We start from the raw sequence: 21875 nt of genomic DNA, 5'->3' as shown, positions 1-21875 counted from the left end.
AGAGCCACAGAGAGAGAGTCTGCATAAATTTACAAGAGACTCAAGAAGTATTGTAACCTTAAGGGGTCAAATGGGATTAGGAATAGAAATCAAAAGAACTGCAGACAGTGTAAATCAGAAACAAAAACAGAAGGTGCTAGAAAAGCTCAGCAGGTCTGGCAGCATCTCTGAAGAGAAATCAGAATTAACGTTTTGGGACAGTTGAGTTCACTGGACCCAAAATGTTAACTCTGGTTTTCCATCACAGATGCTGCCAGACCAGATGAGAATTTCCAGGATTAGGGATAATATGTTTAGTAAAGATCATTGTAATTCTTTTCCTAATAAAGTGGGAATGTTTTGCTTTGGTGCCCGTTTGAGTTCATATTGATTTGGCCACTTTGGTATTGTGGGACACCTGGGTAAATTCATTCATAACACTCTGGCAGAATTGTCTGCAACTTGTTAAAACTGTAACAGACAACAGAGGTTTAACCATTGAAAAATAAAGATAGGAGGGAGGTATGTGGATTAGAATGGAAGAGTTCAGTATCAGGTCAGAGAAAGAGAGGGAAATTATGATTAACTTAAGAGAGAAGCAAAGAGATAGGAAGGTAAGTTTTAATAAATTTAATATTTAATACTTTTAAAATCTTCCAACCAGATGTCGCTAACTAAACAAATGAGTTTCTGCATTTCAACTGTTCACTATCTGGGCAGGAGAAATCAATTAGCAGTCACTGACAATTATCGCATCATTAAATGTGTTCTTGTGCTATTAACTACTAGACAATTTTCTCTGGCAAATTTTTCTGGCAATAAATGTGTAAATGCAGCAACTTATGAAAATCACAATTAAAGGCAAGAATTTCCAGATGAGTGTGATTTACAATAAAGAACATACTCTGTTTTATGTGCAGATTAGGTGAATTGGCTGTGCTAAATTGCCCATAGTGTTCAAGAATGTGTAGGTTAGGTCCATTAGTCAGGAGTAAATGTAGAGTAAAATGGTAGGGGAATGGGTCTAGGTAGTTACTCTTCGGAGGGTTAGTGTGAACTTGTTGGGCCAAATGGCCTGTTTCCACACTGTCGGGATTCAATGATACTATGTAGTTTTTGCAGAGCTAATGGTGAATTGGCAAATATTGATCATTTGTGAATCACATTTCAAGAGGTATCGCTTTACAACAATTTTTCGGGAAATTCTTTAATTGATGATGTGTGTCATTCAGATGCCACTATTATGTCAGCAAATTCTTGCGCTTTTTGTAATATTTCTCTTATAGTGGATTTACATTTTCTTTATTCAAAAAGCACTAGTTGTAGATAGAGCTATTAAAACAATGAAATAATTACATTCATCAATAACAAGTACACTTTGTAATAACAGGATAAATACTTGCTTATTTTCTTGTCTTAATTCAAATAAATGCCCTTAATTTTGTATTCAATTTGTATTTTATAGGAATTAAGAAGGGCTGAACTGGTAGGCCAAACCTCAGTGATGCCAGCGATTGCAGGGATGGATTTTGTGAAATCGGAAGGCTCTTTAACTTTCCAACCAGGGCAGTTAGGTGTTCCATTGAACATTGTCCTAACTCCAGAATTGGCATCTTCGAATCCATTACCAAAGCGATTTCAAGTTGTGCTGCACAATCCAACTGCAGGAACTCAGCTGGATAAAGATTACAACATAGCAAACATCACAATAGTTACAGACGCTAACTCTCAGTTCTTCTGGAGTTTGATTGATCAGTTATACCAACCCTTGGATGATGATTTGATAAATCAAATTCTTCAGAAACTGCAAAGCAAGATTAAGATAGAGGCCACAGGAGAACAACTCAGTGCAGTAATGGAAGTATTAGAAAAGGTAAACTTACAATTTCAGATGATCATTTATTTGGAATAACTTTCATATCCAATGTACTTTTTTATCTGCTAATGGGATATGGACATTTTTGGCGAAGCCAGCATTCATTTCCATTTTTAATTGGTTGAGAGAAGATGGTAGTGAGCTGCCTTCTTGAATGACTGTCATAATTGAGGTGTAGGAATGTTCCTGCTTTTAGGATGAGAAATCTAGGATTTTAATCCTGTGACAGTGAAAGGTAGAAAATAGGTGCAGGAATAGGCCACTCAGCCCTTTGATCCTGTGCCACTGAATTGTGGTGACAATTCCAAGTCAGAATAGTGGGTGACTTGGAAGGGAAAGTGTAGGTGGTCCTGTTTCCATGCATCTTCGGCCCTTATTTTGCTCGGTGGTACAGGTCCCATGTTTGCAAAGTGGTATTGAAGGAGCTTTGGTGAGTCTTTTTGATGGTACACACTGTTGCCACTGTGCATCAATGATGAAGGGAGTGAAGATTGAAGTTGATGAATGGGATGTCACTTGACTTAAATATAAGAGTAAAAGCATTTTTCATAATGCTAATGCTAAGAACAAAAACAGCCGGGAAAACTCAGTAGGACAAGAAGCATCTTTGGAGAGAAGCCGAGTTAGCATTTCAGAGCACTGACTTTCATTAGAACTTGTTTTATGTTTATTTTCAGAAGTTTGGTTATGACCGTGTAAACCTGAGTCAGCAGTACAACTAGATTTGCATGCTTTGACTGTGGAGTAATTATGTACATTACAGAGAGGAAATTGTAATAGTTTATAATTTTGCCTTGGCATAATGACATAGATGGCTGTAACCAAATGATATATTGGGTTGAAACCAGTTCTACTTAATTATCACTTATTGACTATCTTGGATAATTTCCAACAGATTCTGGAGGGGTTGGCAGAATGAGAAGAAATTTATATTGTTTCATTTATATTGTTTTTTTTTATCAGTCTTGCACTTTGTCAGATGAGCTTTGTTTTAGTAGGAGATATTTAAAGGGCAAATCATTATGTAACTTAATGTGATTTCTAGATAATGGGCATATTCGGCTTGAAACATATTTTTTGATGAAAAATACTGTATTTTCCATTTCTTAGCCATCAATAGCAGGTGCTGTCTTGAGACCAAGGACACTACAGGCCTGGCTTATGACACCTTTACACTCTCCACTTATACCTGTTGTGCTGAACATTGGTTTATTTAGCCTTTAGATTATGAGAACTTTGACTTTTCCTGACATACTTAGAGGAAGATTCTGTCCAGTAGTTTTTTCCATTATTAGTTTGTTTTGCATCAGAATTTAATGGATTAATTTATTTATGATCCATTAGGTGATAGAGGAAGGAGAGAAGAAGCCAGTCAGTAATACCAATAGAGAACTATTTTATAATCATCTTTGTGCACTACTCGACCCCACTCGCAAGGATACTAAAGGACTCAGTCAACTGGCAGAAATGACTGAGCGGTTTGCCTTCTCACTCCTCACTGACATAGAATGTGGATCACCTGGCGAGAGGTAAATTTATGAGTGATTAATGAGATTTTATTAAATTAAAGAATAAAGTAATAAGTATTACTTGCATCCATTAAGGGATTGAATATAATGTTTTGGGTACAAAATATATTAGCAGCATTCAGTAAATGACAACAGAGCAGCATATCGTAAAACAGATAAAGAAAAATCAAGAAAATCTTAAGTAGTTCTTTAGCTTAAAGCGTTCTTTAACGAATTGAAGAAGGAATGTCGGCCTATTTTTTTCATTTTTCCTGGAGTAGAAATGTCATAGTCATCAGATGGCCACCACAAAATATAATCAAATTAAAATTTCAGACTAGAGCAGGCATTGTGTTCACTGCAAAATGCTGTTAATGGAAAATTATATTTGTTTTGGGCCTATGAGCACTGGAAAATAAGCAACATATTGAGCTCTTTTCCCAAGTGTTTACAGCACGAACTAAGGAGTTTTTTCTCCTCATGATTTTTGTTTGAAAACAAACTCAAGTCAAGTCTCTGCAATCTGAAAAAGCCAAACATTATTTCACTTCGCCTTTGTGAATCATTTGACTAAGAAAATTCATTCTTAATCTAACATAATTACAATTCAGAAAATGATAGAGCATGCAAGTGACATAAACCTACAATGTCTTGCTTTAAAGTTAAAAAGTTTATCAGTAATTACAAGTACAATTCAAATTTGGTGATGGCACAAGAGGAGTGGTCGTAGTTTGGTGATATACATCTTGGTTGATCTTGCTCTCTCTTGAAGTCAGGAGACAAGAATATTGCACGTTGTACATAGTCAGCAGCTGATCTGCTACAAATTCCCATTTGCACCACTGCTGAAAATTAAGTTTCTTTTATAAATCTTTGAAAAAATCAGTATAAACATTTCTAGGCATAAAACATGTAATTTAAAACACTCTTTAAACGTTCAAAACATTATAGAACCTTAATTGACCCACATGTGTATGTAAGTATTGCTAAGAAGATAATTTTATCATAGCTGTTAACAAAATGATTTTAAAAGATTTGATGTTGAATGCCTCAATTGGGATTAGGGTGGTTCTGACATCCTGATTGATTCTAGATCAGATTGGTACTTTGTCCGAAAAAAAACACAGAAACATAATGAAATTCCATTGAAATCATAATTCAGCCATTATGTAATTATTCTTCCTGGCATTTCAGATGAAAAGAATCCAAGTTAATTTCAAGCTTTGGACTATAACAAAGGGAAATGTCATGTTTCACTGCTCAAAACTGTCAGAAGTCAAGATTCTGACAAAATTGGACTCCGTTTTTTTAGTTTTCTATGTAGTCCCATGTGAAGGGCTACTGAAGTTATGCCAAAAACATGGGTACAATGAATTTATCTTCATTATTCACGACTTAAGTTAGATCTTTGGTAAATGGTTATGTCTAAAATAAGAGGGTGCTTGACTTCAACATGTGAAAATTCTTCCAGATTGATGATGAAATTGCTTGAGTAGTGTAGAAATAACCATGGATATGCTCTCAAAGTTGTCCCTTGCTAAGCTAATGGATAGTGTTAAAACAACTTCTCTGGAGATCAACATAGATGTCAAGATGTATAGTTTAGCACAATGATGATCTCCGGTTCTGCATTAGATAGTCCATGTCACTTTATTTTTAAAATCAGAAGTTTTAGCTTGGTTCTCCTGTCACTGCCTAAAAACTTCAACTTCTCTTTAACCCTGGATGTAAGTTTGCTCACTTGAGTTGGAAGGTTCATTTTGGGCAGCACGGTGGCACAGTGGTTAGCACTGCTGCCTCACAGCGCCAGAGACCTGGGTTCAATTCCGCCTCAGGCGACTGACTGTGTGGAGTTTGCACGTTCTCCCCGTGTCTGCGTGGGTTTCCTCCGGGTACTCCGGTTTCCTCCCACCATCCAAAGATGTGCAGGGTCAGGTGAATTGGCCATACTAAATTGCCCGTAGTGTTAGGTAAGGGGTAAATGTAGGGGTATGGGTGGGTTTCGCTTCGGCGGGTCGGTGTGGACTTGTTGGGCCGAAGGGCCTGTTTCCACACTGTAATCTAATCTAATCTAATTTTCAGACATTTTGTCGCCATGCTAGGTAACATCATCAGTGAGCCTCTGGTGAAGCAGTGATGTTAGTGACCTGCTTTCTATTTATGTGTTTAGGTTTCCTTGGGTTGGTGATGTCATTTCCTGTTCTTTTTCTCAGTGAGTGGTAAATGGGGTCCATGTCGATGTTTTTTTGATAGAGTTCTGGTTGGAATGCCATGCTTCTACCCATTCTCATCCATGTCTCTATTTGGCTTGTCCTAGGATGGATGTGTTGTCCCAGTCAAAGTAGTGACCTCACCTGTATGTAAGAATACTAGTGAGAGAGGCTAGTTGATGTTCATGTATCCTTGTGGCTAGTTTTCTGCCTGATTGTCCAGTGTAGTGTTTGTTACAGTTCTTGCAAGGTATTTTGTAAATGACATTAGTTTTGCTTGTTGTTTGTATAGGGTCTTTCAAGTTTATTAGCTGCTGTTTTAATGTGTTGGTGGGTCCGTCTATACAGTATATTCAAACTGTATATTCTATACAGTATATTCAAAAAGAATGGGTACCCAATGAACATAGTCTGCCGATTTCTCAGCAACAAACCCAAACAAGCAGACAAAATGCATCCAGAAACCCTAGCCATGCCCTCCTACATCAAAGACATCTCAGAAATGACTGCCAGGCTACTCAGACCTCTTGGCATCATGGTAGCCCACAAACCCACCAACACACTAAAACAGCAGCTAATGAACTTGAAAGACCCTATACAGACAACAAGCAAACTAATGTCATTTACAAAATACCTTGCAAAAACTGTAGCAAAAACTACATTGGACAAACAAGCAGAAAACTAGCCACCAGGATACATGAACATCAACTAGCCACAAAAAGATATGAACCACTCTCAATAGTATTCTTACATATAGATGAGGAAGGACACCACTTCGACAGGGAGTACACATCCATCCTAGCACAAACCAAAGAGAGACACACACGAAAATTTCTAGAGGCATGGCATTCCAACTGGAACTCTATGAACAAATGCATCTATTTGGACCCCATTTACTCTGAGAAAAAGAACCGGAAATAGCACCATCACTGGAAATGACATCACCAATGCAAGGAAACCTAAACAAATAAATAGAAAATGGTTCACTAACACCAGTGCTTCACCGGAGGCTCACTCCTGATGTTACCTAGCATGGTGACGAAATGTCTGAAATGAACTTTCCAGCTCAGCGAGCAAACTTACATCCAACACCTCAACCTGAGCTACAAATCTTCTCAAAATTCTTTTTTAACTATTGTTTTCTTTTTACTCATCAGATTTTAAAAATTATAAATGATTTAATCTGGTCTCAAAAATATTAAATTATCCAGCCAATTCCTTCCTTGTCTCCCACTTTCTTTGTTGGAATTTTGTCGACATAAATTTCTGCCATGTCAACTTGCTCCTTTGTTAGCTGCAGCAAAAATCCTGAGGAATTGCAAATGAGCCTTATTGGTACTACAGAATTGGAAAATATAACAGTCTTTGCAATTTCCCTTTCGAGAAAAGTCTTAAAAGCCACAGTCCAATTTTTTTGACCTTCTGTCATTCGTAGATGGAAGATAACCTGTTTACAATAGGACAACACTTCATGCTCACACTTAGAGAGATTAACTTATCAAATCTTATAATATGCCTAAGAACAGTCACACAATTTTCCAAACACCTTAAAATTACACAAGCACAATACTCTCAGAATGATGTAACTTTACTTTTGTTTTGTTGCGACGGAAGAGAAGCTGATGATTGGGTCTCCTTTCTCCATGAGTTGTTACTTGAGGCACAAAGACTTTATGTAAATATTGACTAACCGCTACAATATTTCCATTGATGATTTCAAAGTACTATTTACCAAGCAACTGAAGGTTATCATTGGGATAACATAATCGTAGTAGAGATTCAGGATGATATGACAGTTTAGCTGATATCAAAAAGCCTTTCAGCCTTTTCCAGAAATTCGACACAGTTCAACAGATCGAGCATGCTGATTAGTTTCTCTGAGCCTGGCAAAATATCTAGTGAGCTGTGCAATCTGATTTCTTTATTCAAAGTCATTTACTCAATCCTTTTCCAGTACTTCAGACTAGAATGCTTAAAAATGTTCCAACCATTTGTGTATAATTTTGTTCAGTTTGCAGAAAATGACTTGAGAAAACAGTGCATGCAGCCTATTTATACAGAAATTCATTCAAACTCTCTGCTGTGTCAGTCAATAATGATCTGTTTCAATAGCGTTCAAACCTAGTACCTTGACTAAAATTATAACAAACAGAAAAGTCCCTGCAGAAACTTTCTGTCAGTGATTTTACAAAAATATTGGAAGTCAGAGGAATGGGGCTAAGTGTTTAGCTTTTTTGTTGAAATAGTCATCAGATGTGGGTGATGCTCGCAAGACCAGGATTTATTCTCCACTTCAAAGGAGGTATTGGTGAGCTGCATTCTTGAACTGCTGTAGCCTGTGTGCAGGGTGCACAGCCATGGTGCTGGCTGCAACCATGTTTCAGGATTTGGACCTAACAGCAGCAAATATGGAAATCTAGTTTCAAATCATAGAGCTGTACAGCATGGAAACAGACCCTTCGATCCAACTCATCCATGCTGACCAGCTTTTCCAAACTAGACTAGTTCCATTTGCTTGCATTTGGCCCATATTCCTCTAAATCTTTCCTATTCATATACCTTTTAAATATTCTAACTGTACCTACATCTATCACTTCCTCTGGCAGCTCATTGCCCTCTTTGTAAAAAGGTTATCCCTCATGACCCTTTTAAATCTTTCCCCTCTCACCTTAGATCTATGGCCTCCAGTTTCAAATTCCCTATCCCAGGAAAAATTTACCTCATAATTTTATAAACCTCTATAATGTCATCCCTCAACCTCCTACGATCCAGGGAAAAGAGTCCCTGCCTATCCAGCCTCTCCTTAAATCTCAAACCTTCCAGTCTCAGTAACTTTCTTGTAAACCCTTTCTACACCGTTCCAATTTAATAATATCTTCCCTATTGCAGAGCGACCAGAATTATACACAGTACTCTAAAGGTGACTTCACCAAACTCCTATACAGCTGCAACATCACCCTGCAACTCCTGTACTCAGTACTCTGACCGATGAAGGCAAGTGTGCCAAACGCCTTCTTTCCCACTCTGTCGACCTGCAATTCCACTTTCAAGGAACAATGTACCTGAACCCCGAAGTTGCTCTGTTCTGGTCAGGACAATGTGTTATTTTCAGGGGTTCTCGTGGCTAGAGTTCTGTGAAATGACTGCTGCCCTAGTTCTTTGAGGTGATAAAGGTCATGGATTCGGAAGGTGCTGTCAAAGGAGGCTTGAAGAATTGCTGTAGTTCATCCTGTGGATTGACACAGTATAGCTGTGTCCCAGTCATAGAGAGAGTGAATGTCTCATATGTTGGACATGCATGTCTGTTTGTCCTGGATAGTGTCAAGCTTCTTGAATGTTGTTGGGAGCTGCACTTCTCCAGGTATTGGGGAGTATTCCATCACACTCCTGATTTGTCCTTTATAGATGATTGACAAGCTTTAGAGAGCGCAATGCAGGCAAAGCTCCATACAGTGCCATGCACTTAATTTTCACAGCTATGTGCAATCTCAACCACTCCACCCAGTGAGAAATGTATTTCCCCTCTCTGTGAAAATAAAGAGTGCCAACAGGAGCTGTAGTCTGAGAGAGTAAGCGGGGAGCACTCACTCGGTTGTCTGCCTCACTCAGTGGAATGTGGAGTGCATTAACGGCTCTCACTCAAGGCAGATGTACAGTGTGGTACTGAATTCTGCTCGGCCAGGGTGAACAGTGACCAATTGATATTACACTGCAGCACTCAGGAATTCCGTGCTGGCCTCTTCCACCTTCCCACTTTATTGGAAGAGGTTTTGCCATTGCTGGGAGACTGACATGGAGCTTCTCCCACAATTAAGTGGGGCGAACCACCATGTTTCCCACTGTACAGTTTGGATTAAGCCCAGCCCAATGTTGTAGCTCAGTTTGTTTTCCATTCAGCCTTAACTTAATAGAATTGTACCAACTTTGATTATCATTCGAAAACTTCATGCTGACTGGGGTCAAAAAATTATACATCTTTCATTTGAAGACAACAAGCTTATTGAAGATTGAACTGGACGAAGATGAGTTTTTGTCTGATCTGGAAACATTGAATTTATTTTATTTGGGATATCTACCATAGATTTTGGAATCATCAATAACATTCTTATTGCAACTTTTTTTGTTCCAATTCTGCAGGGGCAAAACAATTCTTGATACTTGCCAGTACCTCACAATTAAATCATATCATTGGTATCCCCAACAAATTAATGGACACAAGGTTGAAGGACGAAATGGTGATTCCCTGCAAATTCCTGAGCGCCTGCTGGATGTTCCTCTTACATCTTCAATTACCACAGGAAATGAAAGTTGTCAACATGTGCAATTCACAGAATATAGCAGCCAACAGTGGTTTCAAACTAGTGTAAAAGGAATTGCGCTCAGTAGTAAGGTAGGACCAATGTCCTTTGAAAATAGCTTTTTGTGAACAGTTAAAAACTTACTGACGGCCTAAATTTAGATAGATAAATAACAATGGGAGTGAAATTGATCTTTTGAGGAATTGATAATAACTGACCAATAGATGATTGCAAAGAAGGTAATTTAACAGTGCAAATTTAGTTTTTAGGTTTGGAAAAGGGCTACACTTGTTGAGTTAAGTAACTTTCTGCCACACTTGATATCTTTGTCATTTAGTCAGTGCATTTCTGTTTGTGATTGCTCGTTTGATTGAAGAGGAAGAAAAGATAAAATTCAACAAATGTTTTAGTTGAGACGACAGGAGCTAGTTGAACAAAAAATTGGAATAATCTCTGCTGACAATTTCTGAGTGATTATCATTAGCTAATAATGGTGTTTAATCATTCTTACTTTCATAAACTGATATTACTCACAGTAGAATCTCATTACGCACCACTTTGAAGTGCACTTTGTTTCTATATGTTGGAATTTTACTGGCCCCCATTGTTGGGGTCTTTGCAAAGTTTGTGCCATCTTCTCACCTCCATATTTTACCAACGTTGGAGAATGGCTCTTCCATGAAGAAGCCAATTGACCTACATCAGTGAGCAAGTATTTTAGAAGGCTGGCAGCTTGCCTAGAGGATTAAGAGAGGTTCCTCCTAATCAGACAATCTTTGACCAATGACAAATAGTGAGATCTGAACTCAGTGAAAATCTGAAGGAAAAAGCTCGTCCAATGGTGACCATATAACAAGCATCAATTATAATAAAAACCCGATTTGCTCATATTCTTTAGGGAAGGAAATCTGCCCTCCTTCTCTGGTCTGGCCTACACATGATACCAGACTCTCAGAAATGTGGCTAATTTTTAACTGGACTTTAGACAATTAGGGATGGGCAATAATTGCTGTCCTATACAGTAATCCCCTCATTCATTCCATGAGCATTTTTTTTAAGAAGTCACCAAAGTAATTTAATTTTGTCTAAAAAAAAATTAGGTTTATGTGCACATTTTGCATTGTTTTAAATAATGCTGCTATCATTGTAAACATAAAAATTGACTATCTTATTTTTAAATTCCTGTCACAATGCAGGTATTTTCTGCAAGTTTAAAGAATTGGAGTTCACGGCCCCTTGGAGACAGCAATGAAGTAATCTATCAGATTCACACTGCAGACAATCGCATTGTTCCACACAAATCTGCATGCCTTCTTTGGAACCAAGCAGCTGAAAGGTGCAATTCTAAATAGTTGATTATATATTTTGCTTAACAATTGGTTTATTATAATTACATGCAAAATAGAAGAATAAGAATTTAGCTATTATAATCTGCTTCAAATTAATTTATTTTCAGCATATTAGGTTGTGATGCAGACACGTTGGGTACTAACCTTTCATTGAACTTTTCGGAATGATCTGTTATGTGGGGAGACTAAAGATTACCATCATCATAGAAGGAACAGGATGATGACTCTCTACATTGAAGTTCCTACATGCTAATTGACCCTGATGCATAATACAAACCAGAATTGGGGCTGGGGTTTCAAAGTAGTGAAAATCAGATCTGGTCAATTATGGGGAGACAGTTCATCCCACTGTACCATTGCTCATGTAGTGAAGACAAGAAACCACACAGATGCTTTTATGATTTAATTATTTCTGATTTTTGCAGTTGAATAATCCTCATGGTTTGCCAGTGACAAATTTGTCAAATAATTTTTATCTGAGAATATTATTAATGACTGGGCAGCACAGTGGCACAGTGGTTAGCACTGCTGCCTCACAGCGCCAGAGACCCAGGTTCAATTCCCGCCTCAGGTGACTATCTGTGTGGAGTTTGCACATTCTCCCCGTGTCAGCATGGGTTTCCTCCGGGTGCTCCGGTTTCCTCCCACAGTCCAAAACAAAATGTGCAGGTTAGATGAATTGGCCATGCTAAATTGCCTGTAGTGTAAAATGTAGGGGAATGGGTCTGGGTGGGTTGCTCTTCGGAGAGTCGGTGTGGACATTTTGGGCCGAAGGGCCCGTTTCCACATTGTAAATAATCTAATCTAATTGACACATATTTGAAATTATAAGTTACAAATCAGGATCCTAATGATGTAGTTAGAAATCTAAAGGAATCTATAGCTCTGAACATGCACTGGTATTTCAAACAGTCAGAATAGATTTAAATTTATTTTCTTTCATAGGACGCTGGTGAGTGCTCCCTTGAAATCTGTCTGATTAAACAAGTACATTCACGCAGTGGGATAGGGGTCACTTTGCAAAGTAACAATGCTTAAAAGGAGCACAGAATACTTTGCATTAGCTTGTAACCCTGTCTCCACCTGATACTAACTTCAAGATGGCCTCTGAATTGGGTAGATGGGACTTGTCAGATTCAGTTTTGCATGAGCCATTGGGAAAGTAAGATAATTAGAAACATATGGACAGTAAGGTTGTACAGTTTATGGTAAGGTACTGCGTGTCCACCAAAATATTTGTCCAAAAATCGCACGTGCATTGTGATATTTTTCCATCCAACCTCATCAATTACCAGAAGATAACAGACTGCCTGTTACTTCATTTCCTGTAAAGCACATTTGACAGGAAAATAATGATTTTCATCCGACCATTGTGGTTTAGGGAGGTTCAAATCTGCAAATTTGGAAAACCTGACCCCGGTATTCTCTGCAAAAGGCCCCACTTCTACATAAATGGAGCAGCTTTGGGAGTTTCCACTCTTCCAGGGGTGGGGTGGGTGGGTGGGGTGGGGGTTGGGGGGGTGGTGGTTGCAGCGGATGGCCAATGATTATAATTGTATTATTTATACTGGATGCAAGCGAGTGCTTTTCATAGTGCTGCCTGTGTTCCAGGAGAAGAAGAATGTTTTCCTCAGTCTTTTAAGTAAACACATGCCACAGTAAGCAGACTAACCCAGCATCTCCCCACTCCCCTTTTCTCACAATTGCCGGTCTGAGTATCACCTCCCCATCTTGTCATCTTCTCACAATGTCCCTTGACTCCCCTCTCTGCCATGTGGGTAGAATTCATTTTTTATCCAAAGTTTGTTCAATAGCCAAAAACATTCCATTTAATTTAAAATCCCACTTAGTTTAGGGTATGACCACAACTGACGTAAAGATCATAGTTAATATTGTCACATTTTATAAGAAGATAGGCTTCTTGCAAGTGACACTACGAGGAAGAAACAAATTGTGAAATTTTACTTAATTTTAACATTTGCGATGTTTATATTTTCTAACAAGAATCCTTTACTGTATGTTTCTCTTAATAGTTGGTTGTCAGACAAACAATTCTGTCGTGTGGTTGAGGATACCAGTAATTATGTGGAATGTGCCTGCTCCCACATGTCCATCTACACAGCTTCTGCCCAAACAGACAGTCTTTCCTTATACAATGAAGCCTTCTTTGCAGCTGCATTTATTTGCATTTCAGGTATGTGGAAAAGAAAGAAACCTTTGGCAAACCACATGATTGCATTGAACAAGGTTATTGTTGATTGGCCAATGTAGAAAGAACACAGTTACCCTTCCAAAGCTAGAATGCCAAAAAGTCAAATTTGAATAATCAATTTCCCTGAGTTTAGTTCCATTAATATTTGATGTGTTCTAATTATTGGCCTCCCCTCCAATTACCAAAAGCCATAACATAACAATTCATGATAATAATTTGGTGAATAATTATCTATCAATATAAAAAGTTTCCCTGGTTATGATCTAAATATCTGTGTACAAGTCAATACATAAGCTTCAAAGTCTATGAAACTTAATTTGTTTAGGCCCAGAAACATGCAATCGCAATGAGTATCTCAAGTGCATAATATATAACTAGAGTATCATCCAGTACAATTTCAAAGCATAAACAAACACCGATGTGCCAAATTTCCACACTCAGAATGAGGATCTAAGTTCACCTTATCTGAATGGTATGCCTAACTTTCTGATCATGTCTCGCCATAACTGGAGATGTTGTTGACTGATAATGGTGCCAGTCTTTGCTGCCCACTTTATTGCCTGACTGATTTTCTGCCATATTTTCTGGTGACTGTTAGAAGCCAGCTTCCCTGATATGTGATACGATCTTCATTTTAAAGAACTTGTTAATGTCCCATTTCCCACCATTTTCATGTCAGACCACACCATTCTGCATAGAATTAGAGTTTACAGCAGAGAAACAGATGAGTTTGACCAACATGGCCTTAATGCTCCACACAGGCTTCATAGCCATCTCACTTTGTCTCCACTTTTCAAGCTAACATTCAGGATGGTCCAGAGTGGAAATAACAGTGTTACTGAGTGAGTCCTATGCTGTCACATTAAGCTCCCAGTCCTGCCCATCCCTGAGCCACATTTCTGTAATTGCTATGATATCCCAGTCCCATGTTCCTAACCATGCCCTGAGTTCATCTGCCGTCCCTGTTAGGCCTCTTGCATTGAAACAAATGCAGTTTAAATCATCAGTCAAAGAGTCATAGAGATGTACAGCATGGAAACAGACCCTTCGGTCCAACTCGTCCATGCCAACCATATATCCCAACCCAATCTAGCCCCACCTGCCAGCACCCGGCCCATATCCCTCTAAACCCTTCCTATTCATATACCCATCCAGATGCCTTTTAAAAGTTGCAATTGTACTAGCCTCCATCACTTCACCTGGCAGCTCATCTCATACACGTGGAAACGTTGCCCCTTATATCTCTTTTAGATCTTTCCCGTCTCACCCTAAACCTATGCCCTCTATTTCTGGACTCCCCCACCCCAGGGAAGAGACTTTGTCTATTTATCATATCCATGCCCCTCATGTTTTTAATAAACCTCTATAAGGTCACCTGCCAGCCTCCAACACTAGAGGGAAAACAGCCCTAGCCTATTCAACCTTTCCCATAGCTCAAATCCTCCAACCCTGGCAACATCCTTGTAAATCTTTTCTGAACCCTTGCAGGTTTCACAACATCTTTCCAATAGGAAGGAGACCAGAATTGCATGCAGTATTCCAACAATGGCCTAACAAATGTCCGTACAGCTGCAACATGACCTCCCAATTGCTGTACTCAATGCTCTGACCAATAAAGGAAAGCATACCAAATGCCTTCTACCTATCTACCTACGAATCCACTTTCAAGGAGCTATGAACCTGCACTCCAAGGTCTCTTTGTTTCGCAACACTCCCTGGGACTTTACCATTAAGTGTATAAGTCCTATCTTGTTCTCTGCTTTATACCTGCCTGTCATGACTGTTTGACTCACTTCTTTTCTCAACTGTACCAGTATCAGATTGATCTCTCCTAACTATCTTGCTGGGTTCCCCCCCCCCCACCCCACCTTAATAGTTTAAATCCTCCTGAGCAGCTCTCACAAATTTCCCTGCCAGTATCTTAGTCGCCTTCCAATTCAGGTGCAATCCCTCCTTCTTGTACAGGTCACTTCTATTCCAGAAGAGATTCCAATGATCCAAAAAAATGTGAATCCTTCTCTCATACACCAGCTCGTCAGCCATGCATTCATTTGCTCTATCCTCCTATTCCTGCCCTCACTAGCTCGCAGCACCGGGAATAATCCAGATATTACTATCTCGAGGATCTTCTTTTTAAATTCTTGCCTAACTCTCTATATTTTTCCTTCAGAATCTCATCCTATTCCCTTCCTGTGTCATTGGTCCAATGTGGACAATGACCTCCTGCTGGTCCCTCTCCCCCCTTGAGAACATTTTGCACTCTCTCTGAGACATCCTTGATCCTGGCACCAGGGAGGCAACCACTGTTCTGATTTTTCGCTGCTGGCCACAGAAACGTCTGTCTATGCCTTAGACTAGAGAGTCCCCGAACACAATTGATCTCTTGGAACCCGATGTACCGCTCATTGCATTAGAGCCAGTCTCGATACCAGAAACTTAGCTGTTCATGCTACATTCCACTGAGAATCCATCACTCCCTACATTTTCCAAAACAGCATACTTGTTTGAAATGGGATGGCCACAGAAGACCCCTGCACTCCCTGCCTACCTCTCTTACCTTTCCGGGAGTTAATCCATCTATGTGATTGTATCTGTAACTTTTCTGCCTTCCTCTAACTACCATCATCATATCCCCTTGTTCTTATAAATTCCTCGTTGCCTCTAACTGTGTCTCCAACTGATCCAGGTCTAACCATTGCTAAATTCCCCTCCAAAGAGCATTCTGGTTTTCATTAATTAGCAGAAACTTCATTGGCCTAGCCTCATAAATATTGTGGCTTTAAAACAGGTCAGAGGCTGAGAATTCTGTGGCGGGTAATTCAGCTCCTGATTCCTCAAACTCTGTTCCCCATCAAATGGCACAGCTTCAATTATACTCCAGAATCTTGACACCATCCAAGAGAAAGCAACTCACTTGATTGGCTCCCCCTCATCTGATGACATTTCTCAATGCTTTAAAGATGGATCCAGTGTGTTTCCTTTGGGCAGATTGGGTTAAAATTTTGATCTCTGAATGCATCTGGAGTTTTCCCAAATCATTACTGACCTCGTCTGTGTCTATAAGTAGGTAGGAATTTTGTTTGTCCTATGTGCCCTTGGAGAAGATGGAAGTTTTGAGCACCCTAATGAGTAGCTGCTGTTTTCTTGACTGAGCTGCTACAATGAAACCTTTGTTAAACTGCTGGAGAGGCAAATATCTCAAAGTTTTTTCCATCCTGTTAACTGACGTAAAGCAATATTGGTGACAGCAGTGGTAAATCTAGATTTCAATTTATGACTGAACCCAAATGATTTGGTGATAGAAAAACTGATAAAGGAGAAGATTTAAACAGTCTCCACATTGTTTCTCATCAAAATTAATGCACGAATAAAAGAGAACAGTAACAGTCAGTATTATACCTAAGGCTCCAAAGGTAAAGTGAAAATCAAGAGGTAAACTAATTAAACCAGGAGAGAAAACCAGGAAATGTGTCAATAAAACCTTAGAGCAAAATGTCAGGTGTAGCTCAAACAAACATTGCTTATACAAAACAAAATATAAGAAACAAAATGAATGAACTATGGATGCTTATTGAAATTGGAAATTATAACAGAGCCATTTCCGAGATATGACTGCATGACAATCAGTTGAGGAAACAAAATTTACCAGATTATAAAATCCACAGGAAAGATAAGGAAAATTATAGAACAGTAATATCAGGGCCCTAATTATTGACTAATTGTGAGAATCAAGTGTAATATTTCCAAGTTTGCAAATGACGCAAAATTATTTGAAGGTGTGAGTTGAGTTGTGAGGCAGATGAAAAGACACTTCAAGGGAATTTAGTGAGGCTAGTGACTGGGTAAACATTTCGTAGATGGAATATCAAGTAGATAAATGTGAGATTATCTGATTTGGTTGGGAAAGTATTTCTTGAATGGGAAGAGGCTGGGAAGTTTTGAACTTCAAAGAAACTTGTGTGTCCTTGTTCATGAGTAACCGAATGTCAACATACAAGTACAGCAAGTAATTTTAATCAAATGGTGTTGGTCTTTATTACGAGAGATTTTGAGTGTAAGAGCAAAGGTGTCTTACGATAATAATAGAGCCTTGGTAAGACCAGAGCTGGGGCATTTGGTCTCCTTATCTAAAGGAAGGATGTACTTGCCATAGCAAAAGTGCAACACATGTTCATAAAATGAAAACTGAATAAAGTGGGTCTAAGTTCTCCGCAGCTTGGAAGAATAAGAGCAATTGCATTCAAACATGATAAATTCCTACAGAGAAAGGAAAGAAGCTTACCCTGCCTGTATGGGTCTAAAATCAGGGAATATGCTTTCAGGCTATGGCTCTGGCAACTTAGGATGGAGATGAGTTTCTGGCAGCTTTTGATAGGGTCCCTCAAAAGAGATTAGTGAGAAAAATTAAAGTACAAGGGATGGGGGTAATATATTGGCCAAGATAGGTGTTCTGAAGAAGGATCACTGGACCTGAAATGCTAACTCTGATTTCTCTCCTCAGATGCTGCCAGATCTGCTGAGATTTTCCAGCAATTTCTGTTTATTACTTAGTTTCTGGGGCTTGGAGGTTTCAGCATCTCCATATGACCAGTCCCAGTTCTTGCCAATGAAGACCAGGGTCCTTTCTCCATAGGGGATTAGAAGCCAAATGTTAGGGTAACTTGAACCCCATCGTAGCTCTCTCTGCCCTATTATGGGCTGTTTCCTCCTGAAATGAGAGAAAAGGAATGGCAACTTGATATAAAAGGGGTATCACAACTGTTAGTGTGAGTACACATGGAGGAAATAGAATTTATTATTAGTGAATAGAAAACAGAGGCCATGCGATTTCATCAGCGTGAGAGTTGTGATGGGTAAGAGTGAGTGTGGAAGATTTTCCATGCAGTAGTGAGAATGGTAAACCATGAGTCTTAATGGGAGGAGGGTATTATAACAGAGAGTGAGTGTGAGTTAGCAAAGAGAAGATGGTGGCACTTATCCTGGCAGATCAAAGAAGGTTAGTGACCTTCTTGCCATACTGTTGAGTATTTCTCTGGATTGTGAAGACCACATTGACCCGGGTGGCAATATTGAACCAGGTTGGCAGAATCTGGTGTAGTGGCTTCCTCTGTTTCACCTTATCCCCAAAGACTTCCATGTCCCTGTCTGCAAAGTGGGCTGCCAATTTTCCTAGGAGAAAGTGAGGACTGCAGATGCTGGAGATCAGAGCTGAAAATGTGTTGCTGGAAAAGTGCAGCAGGTCAGGCAGCATCCATGGAGCAGGGGAATTGATGTTTCCGGCATGAGCCCTTCTTCAGGAATGAGGAAAGTGTGCCAAGCAGGCTAAGATAAAAGGTAGGGAGGAGGGACTTGGGGGAGGGGCATTGGGAATGCGATAGGTGGAAGGAGGTTAAGGTGAGGGTGATAAGGTGAGGGTGATAGGCCGGAGTGGGGGTGGGGACGGAGAGGTCAGGAAGAAGATTGCAGGTTAGGAAGGTGGTGCTGAGTTCAAGGGTTGGGACTGAGACAAGGTGGGGGGAGGGGAAATGAGGAAACTGGAGAAATCTGAGTTCATCCCTTGTGGTTGGAGGGTTCCTTCCTCCAACCGTCGTGTTGCTATGGTCTGGCGATGGAGGAGTCCAAGGACCTGCATGTCCTTGGTGGAGTGGGAGGGGGAGTTGAAGTGTTGAGCCACGGAGTGGTTGGGTTGGTTGGTCCGAGTGTCCCAGAGGTGTTCTCTGAAACGTTCCGCAAGTAGGCGGCCTGTCTCCCCAATATAGAGAAGGTCACATCGGGTGCCAATTTTCCTGCCATCTACAGGACAATTCACAGGAACCAGGCAGACCGGCTCCATACTAACATTGGTTGATTGAGTACGCAATAGCCTCTTAAATATGGCACCAGACCCAGAAATCTGGGATGTCCCAGCAGTGGCAAGTAATTTCACTTTGGCTGTGTAAGAGAATAAGCTGAGTGAGACATTCCTGGAAGGTGTTGTGCATTTAGCATGATTGCACAAGAAAAGCTGCTAGACCCCATGGAGTGAAACCTTCAATGAAACTTGACAAAAATGATATTCAGCCAAGTACCTGTAAAATTCAGCCTGTGGTTATATAGGGCATCTGCTGCTCTTCCAGCAAAGTTATCCAAAGGAGCTGGAGCAAATGGAGAAATCCTAGTGCTCTTAAATACTCCCGCCTAGTTAATATGAATTCATAAGCTGAATTTGACAATAAAAAAGTTGAATTTGTAATGAGCAAGATTCTCAATGGCACACCAACTATGCTGTCAACATTTACAACCCCATAATTGACTGGTATGAGTCACATGACCTTGCATCACCACAGCAATTTGCTTGATTAATTTGCCCTCTAGGGATGTGTTCACCATGTGCATATTATTGTGTCCTCTGTATAGTTGCTGTGTTTCTATCAAAATGACCTTCCAATGATATCTGCACATTTATAGTAATTACTGGTATTAAAGAATCATTGTTATGAATCAATTTTCATTCAAACTCAATATTTAATCTTGTATATGCACCAAAAGTGATTAACTTCCCTCACTATTGGACTGACTGACCTTTGCACCTTAGTTCAAACTCCCTATCTATTTTTCATTTGTTTGACGTTGATTGAACAACCTGGGAGTATTTCAGATCACAGCTGAAAATTTCATCTTTGATGCAAGCTAGACCCCACATTGACTACAATACAGACCACAGTGGGCAAAATGATAGGACATTGCTTGACTGGACACAAGTCTCTTGTTCTGGTGGTTGAAGTCTGTCTTTGTCTTTGGTCTTCCTCCTTGTGCGTCAAGTCATTAAAACCCAAGTTGTATTAACTCTTCCTAGCCAGTAGGCCACACACATGATCATTGATATTCTGAACTGGCTCAGATGGGCTAGATGGTATCTGCCCAATTAGACCTTGGTTTTTATAAAACTAATGATCTTCTTTATTATATAACATCCTACTGTCTCCTGAATATTTTTGACATGTCAATCACTTCTTAAGATCATTCCTTTGATACCAACTTGCCAGTCATACCGACACCATAGGTTTTTATTAAGATAAGGTGGTACCAATTAGGCCATATAGCATCTGCTTAGTGTGTGTAGTGGCATCTCTTGGTGATTAATTATCATCCCAAATGTTCCAATTGATGTTCCAAGTATTTTAGAAGATCTTTTTATTTATTTGAACTGGCTAGTGAAGCACTGATTGCCCATCATTGATTGGCTTGGTAAAGGTGATGATGAGCTGCCTTCTGGAACCACTGCACCCCTTGGGTGTAGGGACACTGACAGTGGTGTTAGGGAAGGAGTTCCAGGAATTTGATCCAGTGACAGTGAAGGAACAATGAGGAGTTACTTGGAAGGAAACTTTTAGGTGACGGTGTTCCCATGTAACTGCTGTCCTTGTCTTTCTAAGTCATAGAGATTGCACGTTTAAAAGATACTGTAGAAGGAAGCTTGATGAATTATTGCATCTTGTAAATGGTACACACTGCCACCATGGTGTGTCTGTGGTGAAGGGCCTGAATGTTGAAGGTGGTTATTAGAATGGCAGGCAAGAATCTTGCTTTGTTGTAGATGATTTCAAACTTCTTGAGCTACATTCATCCAGACAACTGGGAGTCTTCCATCATGCTCCTGACTTGAGCCTGACATTTGGGTGACAGGAGATGAGATACTAGTTGCAAATTTCCATGATTCTGACCTTCTCTTGTGACTACTGTATTTATGTGGCTAGTTCAGTTCAGTGTCGAGAGTGTGGTGCTGGAAAAGCACAGCAGGTCAGGCAGCATCCGAGGAGCAGGAGAATTTGGGTTTTGAGCAAAGGTTCTTCATCAGAAATAGCCCGAGAAGGTTAGTCTTGTGAGCTTCAAGGATACTAATGTCATTGAATGTCAAGGAATGTTCAGATTCACTCTTGTTGAAGCTGATAATTGTCTAACACTTATGTACTGTGACTGATACTTGCCACTTATCAGCCCAACCTGTATGTTATCCAAGTCTTGCTGCGTATGTATATGGGCAGTTTCAGTGTCTGAGGAAACCACCCCATAGTTCTTGCGGAGACATAGTTCTGTTTTCATAGTAAGAATATCCCCTATTGTGTTGTATGGCATTACAATTATGCTAAGTGGGACGGACTTTGAACAAATTTAGCAACACGACGTTGAACATCCATGAGGTACTGTGGGGCTTCGGCTGCAACAGAATTGTTGTCAACTAAAACTATGACCTTGTGATCCTAGCCTTTTCCACCGAGCCAAAAGATTGGCTCTGGTTCAATGAAGAGGACAGGAGAATATGCCAGAAGCTGCATCAGGAGAATGGTGCTGAACAGTGTGCAAACATCAGCAAACATTCCTAGTTTGACCTTATGGAAGAAGTCATTGATGAAGCAGCTGAACATGGTTGGGCCTAGCATGCTATTATGAGGAACTTCTGTAT

The 21875-nt window shown here is 39.8% G+C and overlaps 1 protein-coding gene across 2 annotated transcripts in view; it reads left to right on the top strand.

Moving 5' to 3' along the window:
- adgrv1 (adhesion G protein-coupled receptor V1) overlaps positions 1-21875 on the top strand; it is a 571861-nt gene that overhangs the window by 334480 nt on the left and 215506 nt on the right. For both annotated transcript variants that reach the window (XM_043709113.2, XM_043709105.2), the window contains 5 exons: positions 1445-1852; positions 3200-3384; positions 9711-9963; positions 11068-11207; positions 13254-13414. In XM_043709113.2, coding sequence (XP_043565048.2) covers positions 1445-1852; positions 3200-3384; positions 9711-9963; positions 11068-11207; positions 13254-13414 — 1147 coding nt within the window. The remainder of the gene's footprint in view (positions 1-1444; positions 1853-3199; positions 3385-9710; positions 9964-11067; positions 11208-13253; positions 13415-21875) is intronic.

Source organism: Chiloscyllium plagiosum, unplaced genomic scaffold (assembly GCF_037043375.1).
Source record: "Chiloscyllium plagiosum isolate Xiang-an unplaced genomic scaffold, Cpla_swu_hap1 HiC_scaffold_2, whole genome shotgun sequence".
Taxonomy (NCBI): domain Eukaryota; kingdom Metazoa; phylum Chordata; class Chondrichthyes; order Orectolobiformes; family Hemiscylliidae; genus Chiloscyllium; species Chiloscyllium plagiosum.
Note: the sequence above shows the minus strand (reverse complement) of the source record. Positions and strands in the feature narration are given on the sequence as shown.